The sequence below is a fragment of the Podarcis tiliguerta genome (assembly GCF_965153285.1).
Source record: "Podarcis tiliguerta genome assembly, chromosome: 3".
Taxonomy (NCBI): Eukaryota; Metazoa; Chordata; class Lepidosauria; order Squamata; family Lacertidae; genus Podarcis; species Podarcis tiliguerta.
The window spans coordinates 60,112,610-60,135,838 of NC_139536.1; the positions used below are offsets into that span (position 1 = coordinate 60,112,610).

At 41.4% G+C, this 23,229-nt stretch overlaps 1 protein-coding gene across 4 annotated transcripts in view; it reads left to right on the forward strand.

Annotated features, from left to right (window-relative positions):
- The window catches only part of MAP3K5 (mitogen-activated protein kinase kinase kinase 5), an 89,886-nt gene that overhangs the window by 3,353 nt on the left and 63,304 nt on the right, over positions 1-23,229 (forward strand). For all 4 annotated transcript variants that reach the window (XR_014509825.1, XR_014509826.1, XM_083434779.1 and 1 more), the window contains exon 2: positions 21,696-21,835. Coding sequence is in view for 2 of the 4 variants with exons in the window: in XM_083434779.1 (XP_083290905.1) it covers positions 21,696-21,835 (140 nt within the window). In the remaining 2 variants the exon portion in view is untranslated. The remainder of the gene's footprint in view (positions 1-21,695; positions 21,836-23,229) is intronic.

Sequence of the window (23,229 nt, forward strand, 5' to 3'; positions counted from 1 at the left end):
TCAAACCAATCATGCATGTTGTCATCTTTATCACCTGTTTAGACAGAGGCCTGTTTTTATTATGTTACTTGTTTTTAAAACTTTTTGTGAAATGCCTTGCAAGGACAATGTGACCTGAACAGTAGATTAGAAATATTTTAAATATCTAGATAAGTATTAGCATAGGGATCTGGCCCTTGGGGAAGGTCGGTAGCATGTGACATGCTTTCTGCTGTTTCCTAGTCTGTGAAGTAAACCTGGGGTATTATTTGGGAAAGCTGATTGTGTGTATTTGTTATTAGGCTTTTGTATGGAAGACAGAATAATTAGAGTGTTTTGTCACATCTTGTGCTGTTCATAGTTTCCTTGGCTCCAAAGATGGTAATCAGTCCATATTCTGCAGCTGCTGTTAGCCAGTAGTACCCGAGGATTGTAAACAAAGGTGAATAGGCGTTCAGTGCTAAGTCTTTTGGCAGGAAGTCTTTGGAAATAAGTAGTCCACTCTTGTCTGTTCACACCCAGGGATTCCCTGGGAACATAAAGATTTATTCAGAATTAATTCATCCACCTTTCTATTTCTGTTTTCAGAGCCACTGATGTGGCTTTGGACTTGTTCATGTGACACTGTCTAATTGGTGTGGTTTGAACATGGGCTGAGCAAAAACCAGGCTTAGTTTTTGTGTGGTGGGACCATTTGTGCAACTCTTTCACCACACTCAGTTCACCCCCTAGCCTGTGTTTACTGACCAGCTGCTGAAAGTGTATTGGCCACTAGTATGGTAAATATAGGTTGGGTCCTGAGCTGGCACACATAACTTTTTCAGTATATCCCAGAAACGTCTTAAACCCACAGGCATACTATGCCAGATTAATCATATGAATGGGTTCTTAGAGGCAGTGCTTAATATATCAATCTACTTGGCCTATAAATATCTTATAAGGTGAGGAAACTATGGCCCTCCAGATGTTGGAGCACAGATCCCCTCATTCCATTTACCATGCTTGATAGGGCCAATGGGACTTGTAGGTTAATAACATTTGGAAAACCAGATTCCTCGTCCCTGTTTTAGGACATGGCTCCTCTCCCACAGTGTATAGGAAAGAGATTGTGAAGGGCAGGTAAGAATCTAATCAATCATCATGAGGCCTCAGGGCAGGTTACCACTATTTGAAAACAGCTTAAGCAGCTTAAGATCAGGGAACAGGTTAGACCCTTTAATAATATATCAAAAGCCAGGTTAAAGAGGTACCTCCTCAGTGTACAGAGAAAAACTACACGATGATGATGTCAGACACACCTCTCTGAGGAGGACATTACACAAAAATGCCCTCTCCTGGACCATTGATACCCAAAGTTCTAGGGGTGGTGGTACTACCAGGGGGATACCCTCTGACAATTTTTGTGTCCAATGGAGTCTGTGGGGAAGGAGCAGCCTGATTTGGATTCAAACGAACTGGCAACCAGTGCTGCCATTTTTTAAAAAGAGGTTTGATAAGTTCCAAATTGTACCCCAGCTAGTTGTCTGGTTGCTGCTTTTTAGACCTCTGGAAGTTTAAGAGTGCTCTTCAAGTGCAGCACCACATAGACGGCACTGCGATAATCCAGTCTAGGAGTTACTAAAGTTGTTGACAAACCATCCTTCGCTCAGAATAGGCACTCATAGTCATCAAGGCCACCTGAGTCTCCAGTGACCCCAAGCTTTAGACCTGCTCCTCCTGGGCAGGGCTGTGTGAAACCCCATGCATAGCACACTGTCTTCCCTCTTCCTGGGCACAAGAACTTGGAACACATAACACGTTCGCCTTTTCAGGGCTCAGCTTCCATTCATCTGTCCACATCAGGTCTTTATGTGCCTCCAAGCACCTGTCCAGTACCTCAACTGCCTCTTCCAAGTCAGGTGAACGGAGACAGAGTTGATTGCCATATGACTTGATTTATTTATTTAATTCCCATAACACTTAGTATATTTAAAATATCTCTAAGGAGTGTACAGAAACCTGAAGCAACAACAGACAGCTCAAACAAAAATATAACAAAAAACACAGTTACATATAACAATGCAAAGTTACTAATATATAAAAATCCTTTTCAGTCCATTTCCTTCTGATACAACCTCCATCTCAGTCTCTGGGTTCTTACCCAGGGTCCAAGCAAACTCAGCTCAACCACAGAAGTTTCACAGCAATAAGAGTTCCTGGAAACAGGAGACATCACTCTAGTCGCTCACACTAGGCTTGCTTTTTATGGGCAGGCCCAAAGTGGACGGTACTTCCTCAGGCACTTGCCCACAGCTGTTTCCACACCCAGTTCCAGGTGCAGAAGGTTTGTTGAGTTTTCCAGAGGGTACAAAGTATGGGGGAGAGGCTGTTATGCTCACAGCTTTTTCTTCACCCTCTGTCTTCTCCTCCTCCAGCTGCCATCCACATGTTGGTGACAACTACCCCTTTACACTCTTTGACAGTCCTAGTTGTGTGCATGATTAAAGAGTTGATTAACTGTTCTTTGTTAAAAATGCCAACATCCCTGCAAATAAGAATATACACGCCTATTTCCTCCCCCCCCCAACAGAATTACCTAAGAAATAAATACTAATTATTCAGCTGTAAATGATAAGCTAACAAGCAATTACCAGCCAAAAGGTCAACAGAAGGTGTGGGAGTATGGGAATTTCCCCTTCTTTATATTTAGCTCCTGTGATGTCAGAGCTCTATAAAGGAACGTTTTTGTCACTGTAGTTTTTAAAAACAGCTGACGTGCCACTAGAATTAGCTCACTGTTTACCTTACCAAGCTCTGACTACATAATTTGGGTGACGATGTTTATTATGACCACCAGCACCGTTGGTGAGGAAATGTTGTCCCAGGGTTACTCAATAAATGTTGTTCTATCGTAAGGGAAGGGCTGTAGCTCAGTGGTAGAGCATCTTCTTTTCAGGCAGGAAGTCTCAAGTTCAATCTGCAGCTTCTCCAGGTAAGGCTAGGCAGGTTCCCTGCCTGGAACCCTGGAGAGCCAATGAGCTAGATGGTCCAGCTCAATATGAGGCAGCTTCCTATGTTCCTGGTGGCCCACTTCGCATGTTACACTAAACCATAGTTAAAGAAACTATGCATAATGTGAACATGCAGTTCACTAGTACACACTGCTCTAAAGTTCTCACTGTGTTTTTCCTTCTAGTTGCTGGGAAACAAGCCAGAGAGTGTCCCCTCACAACATCTGAACCTGGGATCATGGTTTGTTTCGAGAAAAAGAAACTACGACTCGGGTTTGAGGGCATGACAAGCCACACTCTGGCTTGTTTCCTGTCGGTGTGGCAGCAGCAGGAGCCAGGGAGGAACTCGGCAAGAACTTCTGAGCCGTGTGTTCACCAGCATTGCATGTTCACATTAAGGCATTAAAACAGCAATAGCAACAACTTTGGCTTAATGTGATGTGTTAACCAAGAAAGTGTTAATGGGTGGTATCAACAGCTGTAACTTCAGCAATACTGGAGCAGAAAATACTGAATAATGTTTACTAATGGAATACAGGATTAGGACCATAATAATATTATTAGTAACACTCCCACATGCTTACACTTATATGCAAGTATGGTTGGAGTGAGCTAAAGCTAGGCATACTTGATTGAATTCTAAGGTTTATATATTGATTAATTAAGAAAATGCATACCCTGCTTTTCATCTAGGTCTCAGTGAGACTTACAGAAATCCTGATTTGTTTATTTAATTTCATAAAAATTTATGCACCACTTGCTTATAAAAAACCTCAAAGCGGTTTGCAGAAGATTAAACCATAAAATCAAGAAAAAAACAGACAACCCTACTTTAAAACATATGACAGTTAACATACTAAAACAGATTAAGATTACCTAAACTTTCTAAGCATCTGAGATGCCTTGTCTAAGTAGAAATGTTTTTAGCAGGTTCCATAAAGAGTAAAGTGAAGGTACCTGCTTGATCTCAATAGGCAGGGAGTTCCAAAGTGTAAGGTGAAAAAGTGCATAAATATATATATATATATATATGTAATGTTTTGAAATGTGCACACTGGATAAAATGTTTCAGAAGATGCACACAGATAACTTAATACATGAAATGAGGACAGAATGGATTTACCAGTGAACACATGCGAAATTGATGCTGACCAGAAGTATACTGATGGGTCCATTCCGAAGTACAGCAACAATGGGCACACTCGGTTCCAAAAATTACAAGACATTCTGAGTCTTGCCAACTTTAGAATGTGTACAAAGTGCAAAGAGAATTCAAAACGTGGTGGTATTTTTTGCTTGGGGGGGTGGCTATTGGGTTGTTGTTTTTACAGTGGTACCTCGGTTCTCAAACGGAATCTATTCCGGAAGCCTGTTTGTCTTCTGAAACGATCAAAAACTGAGGTGCAGCTTCCCATTGGTTGCAAGAGCTTCTTGCACTCAGCGGAAGCCGTGTCGCACCTTTGAGTTCCGAAAAATGTTTGAAAACAGAAGCATTTACTTCTGGGTTTTCGGCATTCGAGAACTGAAACATACGACAACAGAGGTGTTCGTGAACTGAGGTACCACGGTATTTTGATTATGTATTTTGTGGTTTTGATTTTCTTCTGTGAACTGCCTTGAGACCTCTGGGTAGTATATAAACTCAATCAATCAATCAATCAGTTCCTGGCATGCTAGAAATGAATCAGCTCCAGATTGCTGCGCAGATTGCTGCATGTGTTTTTCTGTACTCCCCGTCTCCCTTGTGTAGGAGGGGTAGGAACAGAGATAATTTAGGAATATACCTGTAGTAACTCCCGCGGGTAGGTAGACAGAAAAAGAAGAGGGCATGTGACTACAGTTGTGTAGTAAAGCAGAAAAAGAGGAATACAAATGCTGTCGTATACAGAAAGAGAGTGAGTGGAAAATGACAATGAGCAGTTAACAAAGAAAGCAAAGGAGACAAAGGAGACTCCTTTCTAGTTTATTTTGTGCTGTTGAATTCATGCACTGGGGATTGAACCTGCCTCTTCATCTGTATAGGTTCTGCCATAAGTTTCATTTCTTGATCATGTTGGAGTGACAAAGAAATGGCAGCTTGGAACTTGAATAAAGCTCTGTGGGTGTTCCATTGCCTTGTCAAGCTTAGATTTGGCAGGCCAGGGGACTACCAATAGCATCTAGAAACATAGGTGTGCACGTGTGTAGCCTGGTAGCCACTGGTGAGAAGGAGTTACATGTAGGCGAGGGAGCAGGCTGCTGTTGCTGTTTGTGGGGGGAATGGAATGTTCTGCCTCTTCATGGCACCCAGGAAGGAAACGAAGCACTCTGCCAAAGGAGAACCCCCTGCCCCCCTTCCATTTCACACCTAGCAAATGCATGCATCACGCTGCTGTAGGTGGAAATCTCCAACCTTCCACCCCATTCCATCATCCATCTAACAGGTTGACAAAGAAAAATGCAGGCTAGTACTTATTTGCAAGGCTGTCCTGTATAGCCTCCTATTATATAATGGTATGTGTTGCAGTATATATTAGACCAAGGAGATGGAACCTCAGGCTTGTGGGCCAAATGTCTCAGCCACACCTAACCACACACCTTTTTGCCTGGCCACATCCCTTGTCAGCCCTGCTTTGCACCTTCCTTGAATGGTTTTGCTTGGCTCGAATGTGTCTTTGAACTCTAATAATGATTCACACTTGCCCGGATGGAGGATATAGAGGGGTGTATGAGTGTGTGCAGAAACTATTGCATGGAGGTAAAATTTCCCATCTCTGTTTCTCTTCTCACTTTTTTAACCTTTGGTCTGTCATGGATGCTTTAGTTGAGATTCCTGCATTTCAGGAAGTTGGACTAGATGACCCTCTGGGTCCCTTCCAAATCTACAGTTCAATGGTTCTATGAAAAGTTGACCAAAATGAAATAGGACCTTTGGGCTGAATGATGTTCCCCATCCCTGTGTGAGACCTTGCTAAATCTTGCACCAGCACTGAAAGACATACAAAGGTTAATTTCAAATCAGTGTGTCAGTGCATACAAAACTCTTTAATTAGTCAAAATCACTGTCTTATTGATGTGCGTTTTCTCACCATAGCATTGTCTCCTTACAGCATCATTATTGTTCATCTCTAAAACATGTTTTCCCGACTTGAGCTGTTAATTTCTGACTCATAGGGATTAACTCCTGTTACATAAAACATTATTCTAGCCAGTGCATCCCAAGGTGCTACTTTGTTTTCTGCTTTGTGCTTCAGGTTAGAATTGCCAGCTCTTGGCCAGCAGAATGCTTCTGTGTCTTTCGTTTAATTAATTAATTTACTGCGCTTGTCTTACTTTTCCTCAACCGTAACAATTCTCAAAATATTTTAATTACTATGTGATGAGGAGAATTTAAAGCAGCTGGCTTTCTCAGAGGAAGTGGTGGACTGTAGGGAAATACATCTATTTCTCTTATAATAAGAATTGGAATATAAAAGTGCTAGTTAACAGGTTAGAAAAATCAAACTAGTTCATGCGGTCTGGTGCCATTCATCTTCCCTTTTGCATAGGTTTTGGCTGGAGTAGCTCAGTACTGCAATTTATAAGTGATAATGGAAACAGGAGGAGTCTTGTGGAAGCTTAGCAAAATCATGGAGGCCAAATGGGAGACTTTATTTAGACATTGGCTACATTATTTTATCTCTGAGCTGGAGTGAGAAACGAAAACACTTGTCTCACATACATAAAGGAGGTTGAACATTTCATTTGCCTGCAAGTCTCCCTCTTGGCTACTGACTGAGTTCTTGCGATGTCATGGATCATTCACGAGTATTCTCGTGCTGGGCAGTCATAGAAATTTCAGACATGATGCAATTAACTGGCATCTGAGTAAAAAGTAATTTTGGTTTACACACTGTGCTGGTAGAGAGGGAGGGGGGACCCATGTGAAGGCAATGGAACAAAGGAGTGGGGAGCACTTTTTTTCCACCTAAGGACTACATTCCCTTGAAGAAGAAGAAGAGTTTGGATTTGATATCCCGCCTTTCACTCCCCTTCAGGAGTCTCAAAGCGTCTAACATTCTCCTTTCCCTTCCTCCCCCACAACAAACACTCTGTGAGGTGAGTGGGGCTGAGAGACTTCAAAGAAGTGTGACTGGCCCAAGGTCACCCAGCAGCTGCATGTGGAGGAGCGGAGACGCGAACCCGGTTCCCCAGATTAGGAGACTACCGCTCTTAACCACTACACCACACTGGCTCTCCCTTCTGGTAAACTTTCCAAAGGCCACATGCTCGTGGTGGGTGGGGCCAGAAGGACAAGTGGATGGAGTAGCGCCCACTTTGTACATTAGGTTGGTTTCTGCATGCACTCCCCCACTCGTCTCTGTTCTCCATCCAGACAATAAAGAAGCGTTATGAGAGTTCAAGGGTGCATTCCAGCCATGCAAAAATATTTGGGGTGTGAAGCTGGGCCAGTGAGCTGTGTGGCCTAGGGAGAGAAGCTCCTGGGTCTGACGTTCCCAATGGTTAACAGGGATCTGAGATAAAGAGGCGGTTGGTAGAGATCCTTTCCCAGGGTATAGGGGCTGAAGTGGGTGTCTGAGCTTTTAGTGCTAAAGCTGGGCTTAGTGGGGCAAGGATTTGTGCAAGGCTAACATCCATGAGCTGGTGGTGTGTGCAGCATCACAGTATTTCACATATTGGTTCCAAATTACCTGCCAGCCATTAGTTGCTGCCATTAGTTGTCACCAATTACTTTTATTAGCTGCCTTATTCAGGGGATAAGTGGCTATCGTCACTCTCCACTGGTGGAAGGGACAGAGGGCTTTGTGTGAGCTGTTGTTGTGCTTCACTGGAGTCCCTGTTGCGCTATGGTTGTTGTATTCATAGCTCTGCCTCTCTTCTAATCTGAAAAGGTCAGTAGCTCTTTAAAGTCAGAGCACACTTGTGTCCCACAGTTTGCTGGAGGTATGGCCCTTGCCTCCTAGCCTTAAAGGACAATTCTGCTTCTTCAGGAAATGCAAGAGATAAGGAGCACTTGCACGTGCAGCCAGCCTCCCTTGGTTGGTCCTATGGCATCTGGATGCCTGGCTCACTTTCTTGTTTACAAGTGTAATTTGCCCCCTGGGGGAAAGGGGGCAGTTCTCAGCCACGCAACAAATTGCACTACAGTTTTAAATGCACTTGTCAGTGAGTAAAGGCTTTTACAATTGCACACGACAAAACAATGCAAATTGGCTCTCGCTGTTTTACAAAGTTTTGACGCTGTCCAGAATGTACAGAAGTGAGTCTCTACCATGGTTGCTTGGCTGCAGACTCAAAGGCTTTACATACAAGGACATAGGGAATGCAAGAAGCAGAGCATTCCAGTGATTCTTTTCTGATAGTGTCTTGCTTACCTTTGGGAGATGCTACATTCCAAGGCTTTTTCCTTTGACACTGTGAACCAGAATGTTGGTTACAAAACTATTCCTATTTTATTTTTGGATTTCCTGGAATTTGTGATGAAATGTAATGTTAAGGCTTTCTCGCTGTCTTGGAGTTCTTGAAGCAACATTCAGTTGCTTCTTAAAACACTTTTGTCCCCTATTAATAGTGGATTGAGTGATTTCCAAACCCCATTTTAGCACAGAAATACATGCTTCCCACAACATCTGCTGTTTGTAGTGGCTGAAAATCAGTTCCAGCATAATAACTACCAGTTATAGAATAAAAATGAGTGATTAAGAAATTTCACTTTTAATTCTACTTGTTTCTCTTAAGTGAAGTCTCTGCCTGCTTGCTTCCACCCCCACCCCCACCCCCTAACATCTGCAATGCATCATGTGTTGGATTAGCTAGGGGTTATTCAAATGTTTCTTTTGTTTTTTTTCCCCCTCTAAGAACTATTTGGATGGGGTTTGTTTCTAAACAGATTAAAAGGACCTTCTTCTAGTGCTTGGAGTAGTGCCTAGTGAGGCTACACTGTAATAATACGCTTTGATTATTGAGTCACTGGCATACAGAACATTTTTGTTGTCTTTGTTTAGGCTCAGAAAGCAAAAAGTGACACCATGGGGGCAGGGAGATCTTTCAGATAAAAACTGCATTACTGTGATTTTGGAATTCCCCCTGCAATATGTATTTTAGTTTTTTTTCTTCTTTTCCCCCTTGTGTGACTACTTCTTCACGGGAGGACAAACGTTGTTGGAACTGGCCCTTGTCTTATATTGCTGAGAAATGGACTGATGTAGTAGGAAGCAGAGATGACTGATAGAATCATAATAGATTCACAAATTCAGATTATTAAGTGATAGCTGCATTTGTGTGGATAATGTAACATATGAACTTGCTCTACATGTGCTCAGTTTATTGTATGCTTATTGAATGTTTAAATTAGTTGCCATCTGATTGTAATTTGAAGGCCCTTTACAACACAAATTTAACTTGGCTTTCTTTATGCTGCAAGGATAATAGCCCATTATCTACTTGCAATAACAGGAGCAGTTGAACAGGGCTTGCTGTATCGCAATGGGATAGGTTACTTTTTTTCAGTCTATGAGCTGTGTGGTTTCTTCGTGCAATATGGCACAACCTTGCAAATATTCAATTTGTAATCTAGCACACTATCTTTGACCATGGCTTGGTTCTGTAGCACCAGAGTTGCTACATTCAAGTTTTGGGGGCAGTCATAACACTGGCGTCTACCTGGTGGGGCTGAATTGAGGAGCCATGCCCCACGTGGTGGCTGGGGTGAACATTGGGTGGCAGGCAGATTGCTGCTGGATTTGGAACCGTGATCAGAGTCAGATCAGGCCCAGTAGGGCTGGCTTGGGATCCAGTGGATTCCCTCCAGAATCCTACCACCCATTTCAGGGGAAGGCTGATGTAAGCCAGCAGGGCCAGACCAAGGGATACTTCCACTCAATCCAGCTCCCGGGTGCAAAGGGAGAATGTACTGCTCTGCCCATCAAAGGTTTTGAGCACATGCTAATTACAATTTAGACTCTTTGTTCTCACAGTGTAAATCCTGGTGGGTAGTGTTCAAGGCCTGATATTGTGGGAAAGTACCAACAGTTGTCCTATAATCACTTATTTCATATCATAGTATAGCTCCTTTTTTTCCACACCATGATCAAAGATATGTATATTTTTTTTAAAAAAACAAATCCTACATTTGTAGTACAAGGGTAGGCTATGGACCTTTTTCAGAAGTCGAATGGAAATAAAACAAATGCATCCTAGGCAGGGAGGTGGCTTGAGGGCAACAGGTTCTTCAACTTGCTCAAAACAACCCCAATGTGTAGATAGTATGTATGGAGGATGGCATCACAAATTGAAATGAGCGTGTATAACTTAGGGGCTGTGTCTGTTTCAGCTGTTCTGCTTCCACCTACACAGATATTTGTTCTGTGCACACATTTAAGATTGCGTTCCTCCAGCTCATTTAGCTACACTTAGCTACCGTATGGCACTCCACCTTGTTTTATGTGCTCAGCACACTTGTTAATGATGGTATGTTAGAATCAAGACACCTGGAGAGCAGATGTGGAACACTGGAGGTTCTTTATATTTTCATTCAATAGTACTAGAATACATGTTTCAATCTTTAGCTGTGGTCATCATGCAGATAGATATTCATAATCCACTGTAGGTTATACTAACATCAAAAGGGCACAACTCAACCCACGATCCAGCCAAAGTTAAGCACTTTCAGGCTGTAATTCTGTACTCACCAACCTGTGAGGAAGTCCCATTGAACTCAGTGGCGTAATCAGGATTGCTGTGAACAAGTCCTACTGATTTCAGTCAGAGGGTAACACAGAGGTTTAAATGTCTTTATTTGAAATCACATTCATTTTAACAGTGCTTAACTTTGGATGGATCATGCTTCTTATGTACCCGTTGTAACCAAAGACTAAAATAACAAATGAATAAGTGCCATATGTGAGTTCTTTAGTTTTTTGGTAGTCCCACTAGTCTTCAGCTTTGTACATTCCATCTTTTCCAGTGTTCAGAAAGGAAGTATACACTAAACATTACCAAAGGCATCAGCATTGCAGCTCCATTGACAAAATGGGAAAGTGTACTAATAATAATGAGGCTGATCTTGTGACATAACGTAGCATGACCTTCTGTGGACTACAGTTTACTTCATCATATGCCTCACATTGATGTTACTCAGCAGGAATCCTGTGAATATTGATATTACACAGCAGGATTCCAATGCGGTGAGAGAACTGTAGAGCTTTAATTGTACAGTCTTGATGTGGAACGGAAATGTGATTATTGTGAATGACATAAATGATGTTTTAAAAGGTTAATTTGAGCTCATGCATTGGTCAATCAACTGCTTAACTGAAAAAGAACACCTGGATGAAAACAGGAAATGTATAAATTATGACATAGTTTCAAGTGCAGGTTTATTGCTTCTTTTCTTTCTGTTGTGTGCCTGTGTCATAACTCTGAAAGACTGCAAGGAATGCTGCAGCACTTAAGTGAGACTAATAAAAACATTTGAGCTTTCTGGACCATATTGGTAAAAGAATGCAGCGTACTTAACTAAGCCTGTTCATGCATTATATTCTGGGGAGAACACACAATCTGGCCTTAGTTTTGGGTGCAGTCTCACCCTTGTCCTCCCTTTCCCCCAATCTGTGGGGAGAAAAGAACTAGGCTGTACTATATTAACTTGAATGCGATATTAACCTAGCCATCTAATTTAATGCCCATATTTTTTCAGGGTACAAAAAGAGAGATAATCATTCAATATGTGCATGACCATGTATATGCACATCATGTTGAACCTGGAAGTATCATGGAAACATCATAAAGAGCTCACTGAAATGTCACCAAAAGCTCAGAACAAGGTGTTTGTTGACTTTTTCAATGGGTTTCAATTATATGCAATTTCGGTCTGTTAGGTTTCTTTTTACCCAGGCCGTTGGCCCTTAATTTGAAGGATTTTATATATCCGTGGCCTCTTTTGACAGGTGGAATGTGTTAGACCTGCCTTTTATATGTATTTTTAGGCTTTGTGTTTTAATGTTTTTATTCTGTTTTAGCTTTATACTGGTTTTATTCTTTGTAGTATTTTGTAGGTTTCTTTGAGTTACTTTGGGGGGGGGAATCAAACCGATAAGTGCAATTAATAATAATAGCAACAGCCCATGACATGCATGTTTCTTCACAAATTCATGGGGGTTGAGCTATCAATGACTACTAGTCATGATGGCTATGCATTGCTTCCGGTGTCAGAGGAAGCTTGCCTCGGAAATGCTAGTTTCTTGGCATCACAAGTGGGAGGGTGCTGTCACACTCAGGTACTGCTTGGGGGCATCTGGCTTCACACTGTGGGAACAGAACGCTGGACTAATCCAGCATAGGCCTTTGGTCTGATCCACCAGGACTCTAATGTACATGATACAATGCTATATGCATGAAACTCTACATATAAGGGGCTGTGTCCCCTGCCCTACTCATAGAAGTTTCATTGCTGCAATTAAAGGGAGGTGAAAGAAGCAATTTTTGCAAATTGCCTGTTTTTGCTGTAACTCTGGAGCCTATTTTTATTACAAAATTTATTACAAGGTTTCTGTACCACCCTTCACCAAACATGGTCATAGGGTGGTATACAACAAAATAGGGCAAAATAAAATTATGATGTAAACAAGAACTCTCATAAAACGCCTAAATAACATAATCAGCAACCATGCAATTTAAAAATGACTCAGCCTATTAGTCTCTAAAAGCTGAACTAAAAGCTGAGGTTTTTATCGTTCATCTTAATGAATATAAGTTTGGGGCAAGATTGCTTCCTACAAAAGGAGCATTTTTATCTGCAGACTTCAGATGGGCTTTTTGGAACTATGTACTCAAAGGAGTGTTTTCAAAGGAGGTCTCTGTAACCTCTGATGAGAGCTAATTGGCAGCTACAGTAAGCCATTATGAATTTTGACAGCTGTCAAGCGCATGACATCATTATGACATCACTAGCTGTCAAAGTTCATAGTGGCTTGCTGTAGCACTGGAATGCAAAAATAATAATGAAGCAACTCGTTTGTAATAAAGCTGTTTTGTAAAATAATAGCTTTTTTTCTCTGAATTTAATGTTTGTATCCAACTAAGTTTACTTGGTGCAGACCCGTTTAAGTTAGTGGACCTAAGTTAGCCATGTTGATTGATTTCAGTGAGTGTACTCTGCATATCACTAACATTTGATACCCTGAACCTTTTGGCTATAACACTGAATGAATAAGAACTAAGTCACTGCAGTCACAAGCTGAAGCTATCAGGCACTACCAGTGAAAAATGAAAGCAAACCTGTTTATCATGTTTGTTTAATCTCATGTTACAAAGCTGGACAGCCTTCATGCAGAGTGTTAAGAATCTTAATTTGGGTGAGTCATATCCGCTTTCTGTATTGGATACGTAAGTGCAATTTAACATAACTTAATTACTAGTTAGATAATATTCTAGTAGCATGCATAATAACTCATTGTTTGCCATGCTGGTAATTTCACACATGTGCTTCTCTTGCATGAATATAAATACTCAGCAAAGTTAATCTTGGTCACCTATACAACTGAATAAAAGTCAGCTTACCGCAGTTCCTTGGGCCTCTTGATGGTGGCATCTACTACTCTTCTCATGCTGCATATACTCAAAGAGGCAGGTGAATGAGCTGCATTTGTGGCAATAGAACTTGGCGGCCAGCTTCCCCCACTCTTTACTGGTGGTGGGTCATCCACCATTCCCTTGTCATAGTGAGCTGTCCAAATGGCACTAAATACACACATTGCTTAAGGATATTGGGGTGGCCAGCATGGTGCCTTCCAGGTCTTGTGAACTGCATTTTCCAGCTTTCCCAATCATTGTCCCCACTGACTGGGGTTGATGGACATTCTTAGCCTTTAGAACTTATATAAACTCCGTTCTAAAACAGCTGCATTGGTTGCCAGTTCGTTTCCAGGCCCAATTTAAGGTGCTCGCAGTTTACGGAGTTTAAAGGTCTAAATGTCTCAGGCCCCAAATACCTGAAAGACAGCCTTTGTCCCTATAGATCAGGGGTCCCCAAACTAAGGCCCGCGGGCTGGATAATGCCTGAGGGACTCGTTTAACCGGCCTGTGGCGACCTCCACTGCCCGCTCTTACCAGCGCTGCACTGCGTGGCTACCCACTTCCGGGTCGGAGGAGCACCAGAAATAGCTTGTGTGCATGCATATGAGCACGTGCTCACCCGCCCTCCGGCCTGCCGCATGATCAGCACTGGAGACACCGGCCCGAGACGCGGTAAGTTTGCTGCCCCCTGCTATAGATCCTCTCATATGTTACAGTCAGCAGGGGGACTCTCTTGGTAGTCTCATCACCCTTAGAAGTTGGGGGAGAGATGGACCAGAAGAGGATATTCCCTGTGGTGACTCCTAAGCTGTGAAATCCTTCCCCACAGAGGCACAACTGGCACCTTCACTATTCATCTTTCTGTGAATACTGAAGATGCACTTCTGGCCTTTGACCCCTGAGAGGTGTGTTTTCAGGGCCCAACCTATTCCTGTGAATAATTTAACAGTTTTTAATACTGAATTTAATTTGTTCTAATTCTCCCTGGCACCTGCTTGTGAAGAGCAGTTAATTAACAGTAATAGTAGTAGTAGTAGTAATATAGATGCAAATGAAAGGAACGACTAATTAAAAAGCCAGTAGCTGAGACTCCAAATGAATCTTAAAAGAAAAGAACAGATAAAGAAATGACTGATTAAAAATCTGGTAGCTGGAAAACAGTTCAATATTACTTTTCTAGTTCATACTGGAAAGTCAAAAGAGCAAAATCACCACAAGTACAGGAAAATAACACAGAAAATAACATAAAAAATTGGAAGAAGCTACTTTCACTGCAACAATTTTGCCCTGGAAATGTAGCCTCTGGCTTTGTGTTGTGGAGAAATCTCAACTTGCTTCTACATGTCTGATTTTACTGAGAACATTTCCCAGGGAAGGAAGAATAGGATGTGCATCAGTGTTGAAGACATTTTTGTTTCAGCAATTTTTTCCAACAGGATGAAAAGTCTTTGGGTGATCGTTTTGTGTTGTTTTTAGACTTGTATATAGTTGTGTTTTGTACTGTTTTTAAAAAAATATATAATTGTTTTTATTATATGTTTGTAAATCACCTTGAAATATGTATAAAAGGTGAGTCAGTAACCGGCCAATCAATAATAATAATAATAATAATAATAATAATAATTTAGGCAAGCCTTGGAATCCATCCTTTTAGAAAAGCACTGAGTTCCTTAGACACTAACAGGAAACCAGACATTACAAACCTAAGTACAAAGTTAGTACCTTGCTTTCTGCCACTGACAAACCACAGTCAAGATGGTTGTCTGAAATATTGGAGATGGGTTGAATTGTGGCACTCTTACCTCACATTCAGATTCCTAAATCATTTTTTCTCTTGGGAAAACTTAACTCCTTCAGTAAAAGCTATAAAAAAACACCCCACCCTAATTTACCTCATCTGAATAACAAAGACTAATGAACTGAAACATAGGAGCACTTGTTTGGCTCCAATAAGCAGGCAGCAGGCTTCCAGTGAGTGCTCCTCTCAGTAAAGATAGCTACTATATTGTGTTTGCCTTTGTGGGAAGGAAGGGGAAGTAACTGCCCCTCCCCTAGCACTCTTAACACCCAGAAGTAACAGGTAGCCAATGGGCTTTGAGGATTCTAAATGCAGGGGTTGGACAGGGACAAACAGACCCAGGTAGTTACACTCACATGGTGATACCCTGTTGCCTTGTTAGCTGGTTTCTTCAATTCAAGTTGATTTTTAATTTTGAGAACAAATCAAACTGAGTGATGCAGTCACCTTTAATGGTATTTCTGCTTTCCATGACCCTTCAGCAATAATCTCATACTGGTGGAACTGTTCCTGTGTGATTTGATCAGCTTATTATTGCTTTCCTACCCCTGGTGAATATTTCACATACATGCTAGGTTTATAAGAAGCTTCAGCACTTCCTGAGCTAGTAGGTGGTAGCTGCAATTATCATATGAATATCAGTAATACCATGTCTAAATCTTGTTGCAGTGCTCATAGATATAATCTGAAGTGCCTTATAATCTTTAAGCACTGATTCCTAGAGTGATGCAAAGAGCACAAAGGCACTTATTGAAAGAATTCTTACAAGCATTCTTAACTCTGGATCTCATTGGGCTTTGAACAAAAATAGACCTCACTGATATTGCCAATTGCCCAAGCCAAACATGTGAAGCATCCTCTGTGGGTTCCCTTTTTAATTTCTTCTTCATGCTCATGTCCGTATTTCACTGGCTTTCTTGTTTTTATTGTTATTTATATTGCTCAGCTGAGTTTCCTCATAACAAAGGTTTTATTTGTTAATAAATAAAAGAGATACTGTAGTTTGGTTGGATAATTCCAATGATACTGTGGACCGGCCTTACAGTTCTCAGTGTTCTTTCTTAAGTATTTGTACTATACGTAAGCGGTTTGTTTAAAATAAAAATCAACCTGAACGCTTCTGTAGATAAACTTCTAGGAATGGGATTTATAACCCCCATCAGTATATCTGATAGGCCATGCGAAGGTCTAGTATTTAGGTTTGTTAATCATTGCTCACATTTGACCTTGTGAAGTATGTAGAGCCCAGTAGGCAGTGAATTAGGCAAGCTGTTTAGTATCTAATTTATTTCTGTTTCAGGTGTAGTTGCTTCAACTCTAGACATCACTACGATTGATAAAGCTGTTGCCTGTTTGTTTTAATGATGGGCGTTGGTGGAAATGGAACTTAATAGACATACAGCTGTTACTTTTTTCTTCCTGTCTCTATCTATTCTGCTCTTTTACCAAACCGTTTGATGTGCTTGGTATACCACAAATGGGTAACAGATTTATTGTGTTTGCTAAAGGACTACAGTGAAAGAAATGCATCATTAGCCCCCTTTCAGTTTCAAGGGGCTAATGTTCTGCTAATCACCTTTCACCACAGAGCCCAACTAGAGGGAAAGTGGAGAAATATTTGATTGCGTTAGCATGAGACGCTGTCCTATCAATACTACCAGAAAATCCATGATGTAGCTCAATTGGAAATTGGTCTGGCTCATTTATAGATCCAGTTCATTTGTCCTGTATGAAATTAAATGAAATCCCTTACGAGGCAAACGGGAGTGTATAGTTAAATGGGAAGTAACCATTTGGTTCCTGGGCTGCTTACATGACAAAGAACAATGAGAGCACTTCAACTTCGGTAATTCACCTTAGTGATTAATAGTATTGATTTAAGCTAAGTGCAAAGTTCGTCATAGTGGGTGTTCACCCTTCTTACTACAGTGTTTATCATATTATAATATGATAGAAGACAGTGGTCATTGGTGCATAGAATTGGGCTGTAAGCTTTATGTTCTGAAATCCATTCAAGGCATATTTAAGAACATTAGTCCAGCATCCTGTTCTCACAGTGGCCAACCAGTATGGGAAATCCACAAGCAGGACATGAATGCAACAGCCCCGTCCCCACTTGTCTTCCCCAACAACTAGCATTCAGAGGCATGCTGCCTCCAATACTGGAGGTGGTATACAGCTGTCAGGGCTAGTAGCCATTGATAGCTTGCTCCTCCATGAATTTGTCTTGCACCCCTACAGTTTGTGGTAGTGAGTTCCACAATTTAATGATATTTATTTATTTATTTATTTATTTATTTATTTTGCTGTGAAGTACATCCTCTCATCTGAGAGAGCCTGAGGGAATTTATGTGATCTTCCTCGGAGTTTTTATTTACAAGACCGCTGTTAAAACAAAACACAGAATTATTCATGATTGTGGTGTTATCTCCTAAGAGACGTGGGCTTCTATCTCATGAACATCTACCTACAAATAATCTTTACTGTGCCCACTGTAACTTAACTCTGCGTAAAGATGCATAGAATTGTTCACAGTGTCTATACAAAAGATTAAAACCTTAAGCCAGAATGAAGCCAGTCTCCTTGTTTCTTATAACCTACCCCTTCCTCTCACAGAACCCCATGGTGGTTAACAATGAAAAAATACATCATTTAAAGCAGAACGCTACAAAACGCAACAGGAAATAATAATCAACATGCAGTGAAGGAATATTCTGCCCACTGTGGGGTTTGAACCACAACTCTGAGATTAAGAGTCTTATGCTCTACCAACTGTTATACTCCAGGCTCTTGCTTACCTTAGTTATATTTATTTATTTATTTCAACAATTTAAATACTGCTTAACACCTTAGTCTGTGCATGGTGTAAAGTCAGGTTAAAAAGACACTACAAAGATAAAACCAGTTAAAAGTAACTAGAAAAATAAGAAAACGTACTTAAATGCCTGATGAAATAGGACTTCACTAGGTGAAGTTCAACAGGGAGAGGGTCTACCTGATCTCAGTTGGGAGGCAGTTCCACAGAATTGGGCCCACAATACTGAATGCATGGCTCTTGGTGGATACAAGCTGTGCGTACAAATGAACATAAAGTTTAGGTTATATGAGTTTTTTAAATTAACCCATTACCGGTAATTAAATTTGCGTATGGTTAAAAACAACATTTCAGAAGCAAGAAATATAGTTTTCAAATGATGTGTTCATGTGTTGTGTCAGATCATCCTAGAAGATCCATCCTATGTGGGAGAACAGGGGAGATGCCTCTTAGTGTTTGCCACCTGCAGTTTTTATAAGCCCTGGTATTAAAAAGGTATAAATGATCTACTGACTGGTTATTAGGGTGCACTCTTCAGTCAATTAAATGTTTGAGGGTTGTTTTTTTAAAATAATTAATCTAACAAGTATTACTAACAACACTTTACTTTCTACTCTTGAATTGTCAGTAGAAGCGTCTATAACTTTATAGAGAGAAATAGTGTTGAAAACAAAATATTGCTCTATTTTTAACAACTGAAAATATCCATTTGCTTATTAGATTCTGAGAAACTCTTTACAGATTCTCCCCCACTTTTTTCCTTTGAAAAATCAGCACAATTTACTGAATGGTTAGGGGAAGGAAGTGTTGTGGGTGAGAAAGACAGATGGCATGTTCATGAGAAAAGACACGTCTTCTATGTTGCCTTTTTATGATGCTGTAGGAGCAGAAGGTTGCTTGCTTTAACACAAAGCTAGCTATGTTACTAGGGAGAATTATGGCACTGAAGCTTATGCAGTAAATGTTAACGGATAGCACAGGTTTGTGGTAGATAGCCTACCCAGAGACAACACCTTTCACTGTTTTAAAACCAACCACTCCTGTAACGTGAGAGTGGCCACACAAGAGAATCCAAGATACTTCTAAAGTTGTTCTTTGTGAATTCACTTCTGGTGAAGCTGATAGACTGGTAGGAGTGCAGCTAGAGAGACCACTTACGCCTTGCCAAAAAGGAGAACACGTATCACGAAAAAAGCAAATGCAGATTTAGAAATAATTACTACAATGTAAAGAGAAATGCAATACATATAGTATAAGAACACAAGGTGAGTCTGCTGGATCAGGCCAGTAGCCCATTTGGTCCAGCATCCTGTCCTCACAGTGGCCAACCAGATGCCCATGGGAAGCCCAGAAGCAGGACCCAAGCATAAGAACACTCTTCCTTCCCGCAGTTTTCAACAACTGGTATTCAGAAGCTACTGTGGAGGCAGAAGTAGGAAGACTACTATCTATAGCAGGGGTCAGCAACCTTTTTCAACTGTGGGCCAGTCCACTGTCTCTCAGACCATGTGGTGGGCTGGACTATATTTTGGAAAAAAATATGAACGAATTCCTATGCCCCACAAATAACCAGAGATGCATATTTTAATTTTTTTAAAAAAGGACACATTCTACTCATGTAAAAACACGCTGATTCCCGGACCGTCTGCGGGCCAGATTGAGAAGGCGATTGGGCTGCATCTGGCCCCCAGGCCTTAGGTTGCCTACCCCTGATCTATAGTTACTTTCTCTGATAAGAGATACCTCTGGAATAGTTTGTTGCTTTTGAGATGTGGAATCTTGCATTTAATTCAGCTTTCTGAAATTTATGTAACTAGGAGGGATTAGCTGGATGACAAGGAGTGGTGGGAGGCACCGGCCAGGGAACTCCCAAGGGACACCCCAGAGGAGGAAGACTCAAAGCCAGAAGATTGGTGGTGGGACACTAACAAGAGGTCAGAGGGCAAGGAGTGGAGGGAGTTATTGGATGCTGAAGAAGCAATGGGATTTAGTGAGCAAGGAGAGCCTGTGACAGGGAGTAGTTCAGACTCAGAGGCTGAAGCAGAGAAGGGGTGCCCAGAGGCTGCAGAATAATCCCAGGAGTCTGTCTCCCAGGTGTTGTAAACCGCAACAAGCTCCCCTCACCCCTTGTATCAAGGCCATACGGGATGATGCATAGAGTGGAGCAGAGATTAAAGGTACCCCTACAGCAGTTTGAGACTGCTTCGGAAACATCTGGCAGAGGAGGGGCCTTAGAGGGGGTTGAAGGCAGGGACCATCAGTCCTGGCCGCTGCTCCATAGGGGCAGTACTTGCTGGGAAGTGTTGCTGAGTTGTATGCTGTTTCTTTTAATAAAGAGTTAACTTCCCTGCCAAACTCTGCTTCTTGCTTTCTGACCTGCTCTTGACTCCAGCCCTGACAGCAGCTCTTCATAAATAAGTTGTAAACTTTAAGCAAGGATACAAATCATGACTCTAAAGTGATGAATATGTCTCCTTATCATTTAATATTACTCCTACATATTGCTTGCAATTGACACTGTATGGATGGTGTAAATTATCAGATCACCAAAGGAGAGGAGGATGGCTAAAGGGTTCCAGAGTTCTAGGATGTTTAATTTATAAATATCTAATCCAAGAAACATTTCAGTTCTCCAGGATGAGAACTTGCATGTAACCAATCACAAAAATGTTCTGAGAAAGGGGGGGAAATTGTATATTGGTATATCACACTGTGTTCTGGTAAATTTTGAAACTCATTGAAAGTTATTCAAAGGGAGACAAGTTTTTCTAAAATATGATTTGCCTCTATCATTGATCTTTCCCTGTAATGTGAAATTGCACAGAGTGTTCGTTCTAAGGTTTTACTCTTTTTTCATCGGAAGGATGATGCCCAGGAAGCCAGGCCAGTTCTGTATGTGAACTGTCTGCACACCTTATGGCATATCCCAGAATCTTCTTTAATGCACAGGGTCTTTGGTAGATGAGGTGATGTGGAACGACTTTTAAAAAAACGATTTGACTTTATTTTATGTGGAAGCATTACGTGGAATCTGGTAGACCATGGAGCGAAATACTGTGAACAGCCAGGAATCTAATGGCTCTGTTAAAGGAAAGTTATAAAAGCCGCATAATGCTTCCCTGTTGTATGAGAACACTTTAAAGGTGGAACCCATAAATGCAAAATATTAGAAGTGTCCATAGCTCCCAGATGTGCTGCCAGTGCTGCAATGAGGAACCATTACTAGAAGAGTCCTCAAGATTCAGTTATTTAGTTATTTCAAAGAGGAAATCCCTCCTCTTCTGCCATTTCCCCTTAAAGTACAGCCTTCTTGGAACGAAAGCTTAGATCTGTTGTTCCATAGCAAAAAAATGTTGCAAGTTCTTTTTCATTTCATCACTGTAGTTCATTTTCTAGTTACTGGTTTTGGAATTGGCTTTAAAAGCAACTTCTGTTCTCCAGGACAGCAGCTACCTTTGATGGTTGCTGAGAAAAGCCATCAGGTTAATTGAAAATATATTTGCAGTGCTGGAACTTTAAAACTAAGATTGACAAGCATATTTTTCACTCTTCCTTGCAGATATTGCAGTGGTGGAGATGAGTGATGCTTTCCGCCAGCCCTCCCTCTTCTATCACCTGGGAGTCCGAGAGAGTTTCAGCATGGCCAATAATATTATCCTCTACTGTGATACAAATGCAGACTCTCTGCAGTCATTGAAGGTAAGTGATGCTCTTGTAGCTTGAAAAGATTGAAGTGGGAGGGGACCTGAGAATTTCAGAGAAATGTCTTATTGCATTGAGTTCTATATGCTTACTCAATTCTCAGTTTTATTTGTCATCATGATTTCTTAACAGCTGGAAAGGAAAACACAATCAGATGCCAAACATACAGGGTCAGTGTGGTGTGGTAGTTAGAGTGCCGGACTAGGACCTGGGAAACCAGGTTTCAAATTCCTATTTGGCCATGAAGCTCACTGGGTGACCTTGAGCCAGTCACTGCCTCTCGGCTTAGCCTACCTCACAGGGTAGTCATTTACAAATAAAAAATACTATGCTAAGGGAACCACAAAATGTCTTTCCAATTACTCTTGCTTTCTGTCAAACTGCTTCAAAGCTCAGTGTGAAAGAAACCTGGAACAGAGGTTTTGGAAATCGCAGTAAACACCCAAAAGGTATTCCACGTTTACTTCACCGTGGCTAATTTTCCTGTTGCATTAAAGTAATGTTTTAAAATTCTTGTATTCCCCCTCCGCCTGTCCACCCACCTGTCCCGCTCTTTTTGCCTGAATTGATTCCCTGTTGCTCTTTGCACCTTAAATGTTCAAAGGGCAGAGCGGCAAGAACTGACGGGTGGGACATGTTGAAGAACAAATAAAAAATTGAAATTAACTAGCCCACAGAGACTCTAGTTCAGACATACCCACAGAGTTGGAAGGAACCCAGTATGTCATTCCTGTGACAGGATATCCTAAAGCATCCAGGACGGATGCCCATCCAGTATATGCTGGTAAATTCAAGGGAGAAAATAGCAGTACTTCCCTAGGCAGAACAAGTCATTGTTGCACTGTAATTACAGCTAGGGAGTTTTTCCTAGTATCAACCTCATTGTACTACCCTAGCAAATTAAAACTACAGAACCATGGAGGGCAAGCCTGGGTGTGATGAGAGTGCTTGCACTGTCTGAGCCCATGGGGGTCTGATCCTGCACAATGCATTCCACATTAGCCTTACTACAGGTAGTTGACTTAATTTGACAGCGTATGGCATTCAGTTATTGGAATTGCAGGAAGTAATGGCTGAGACACTGATTTTACTACCCCACAGCTGGTTCTCCCATTCCACCCCCTCCCCACACCCCACAACTGGTCTCATTTCCTGTTTCAGAAACCTGTGGGCAAAAAACAAAACTGAAACAGCAGCTGATGCAAATATATGTAAACATACATACACCTTGTGATATATAGGAGCATCAAACACAGAACTGAATCAGTATGGGATTCTGAGGTGTAGCAGGCTGCCGGTAAAGATTTGACTTTCTGAAAAGGACTTTGGGGCTTGGTTGTGTTGGAATTATTACTGTGGTGTTTGTGGGTGGGTGTGAGGAGGGGGATTGT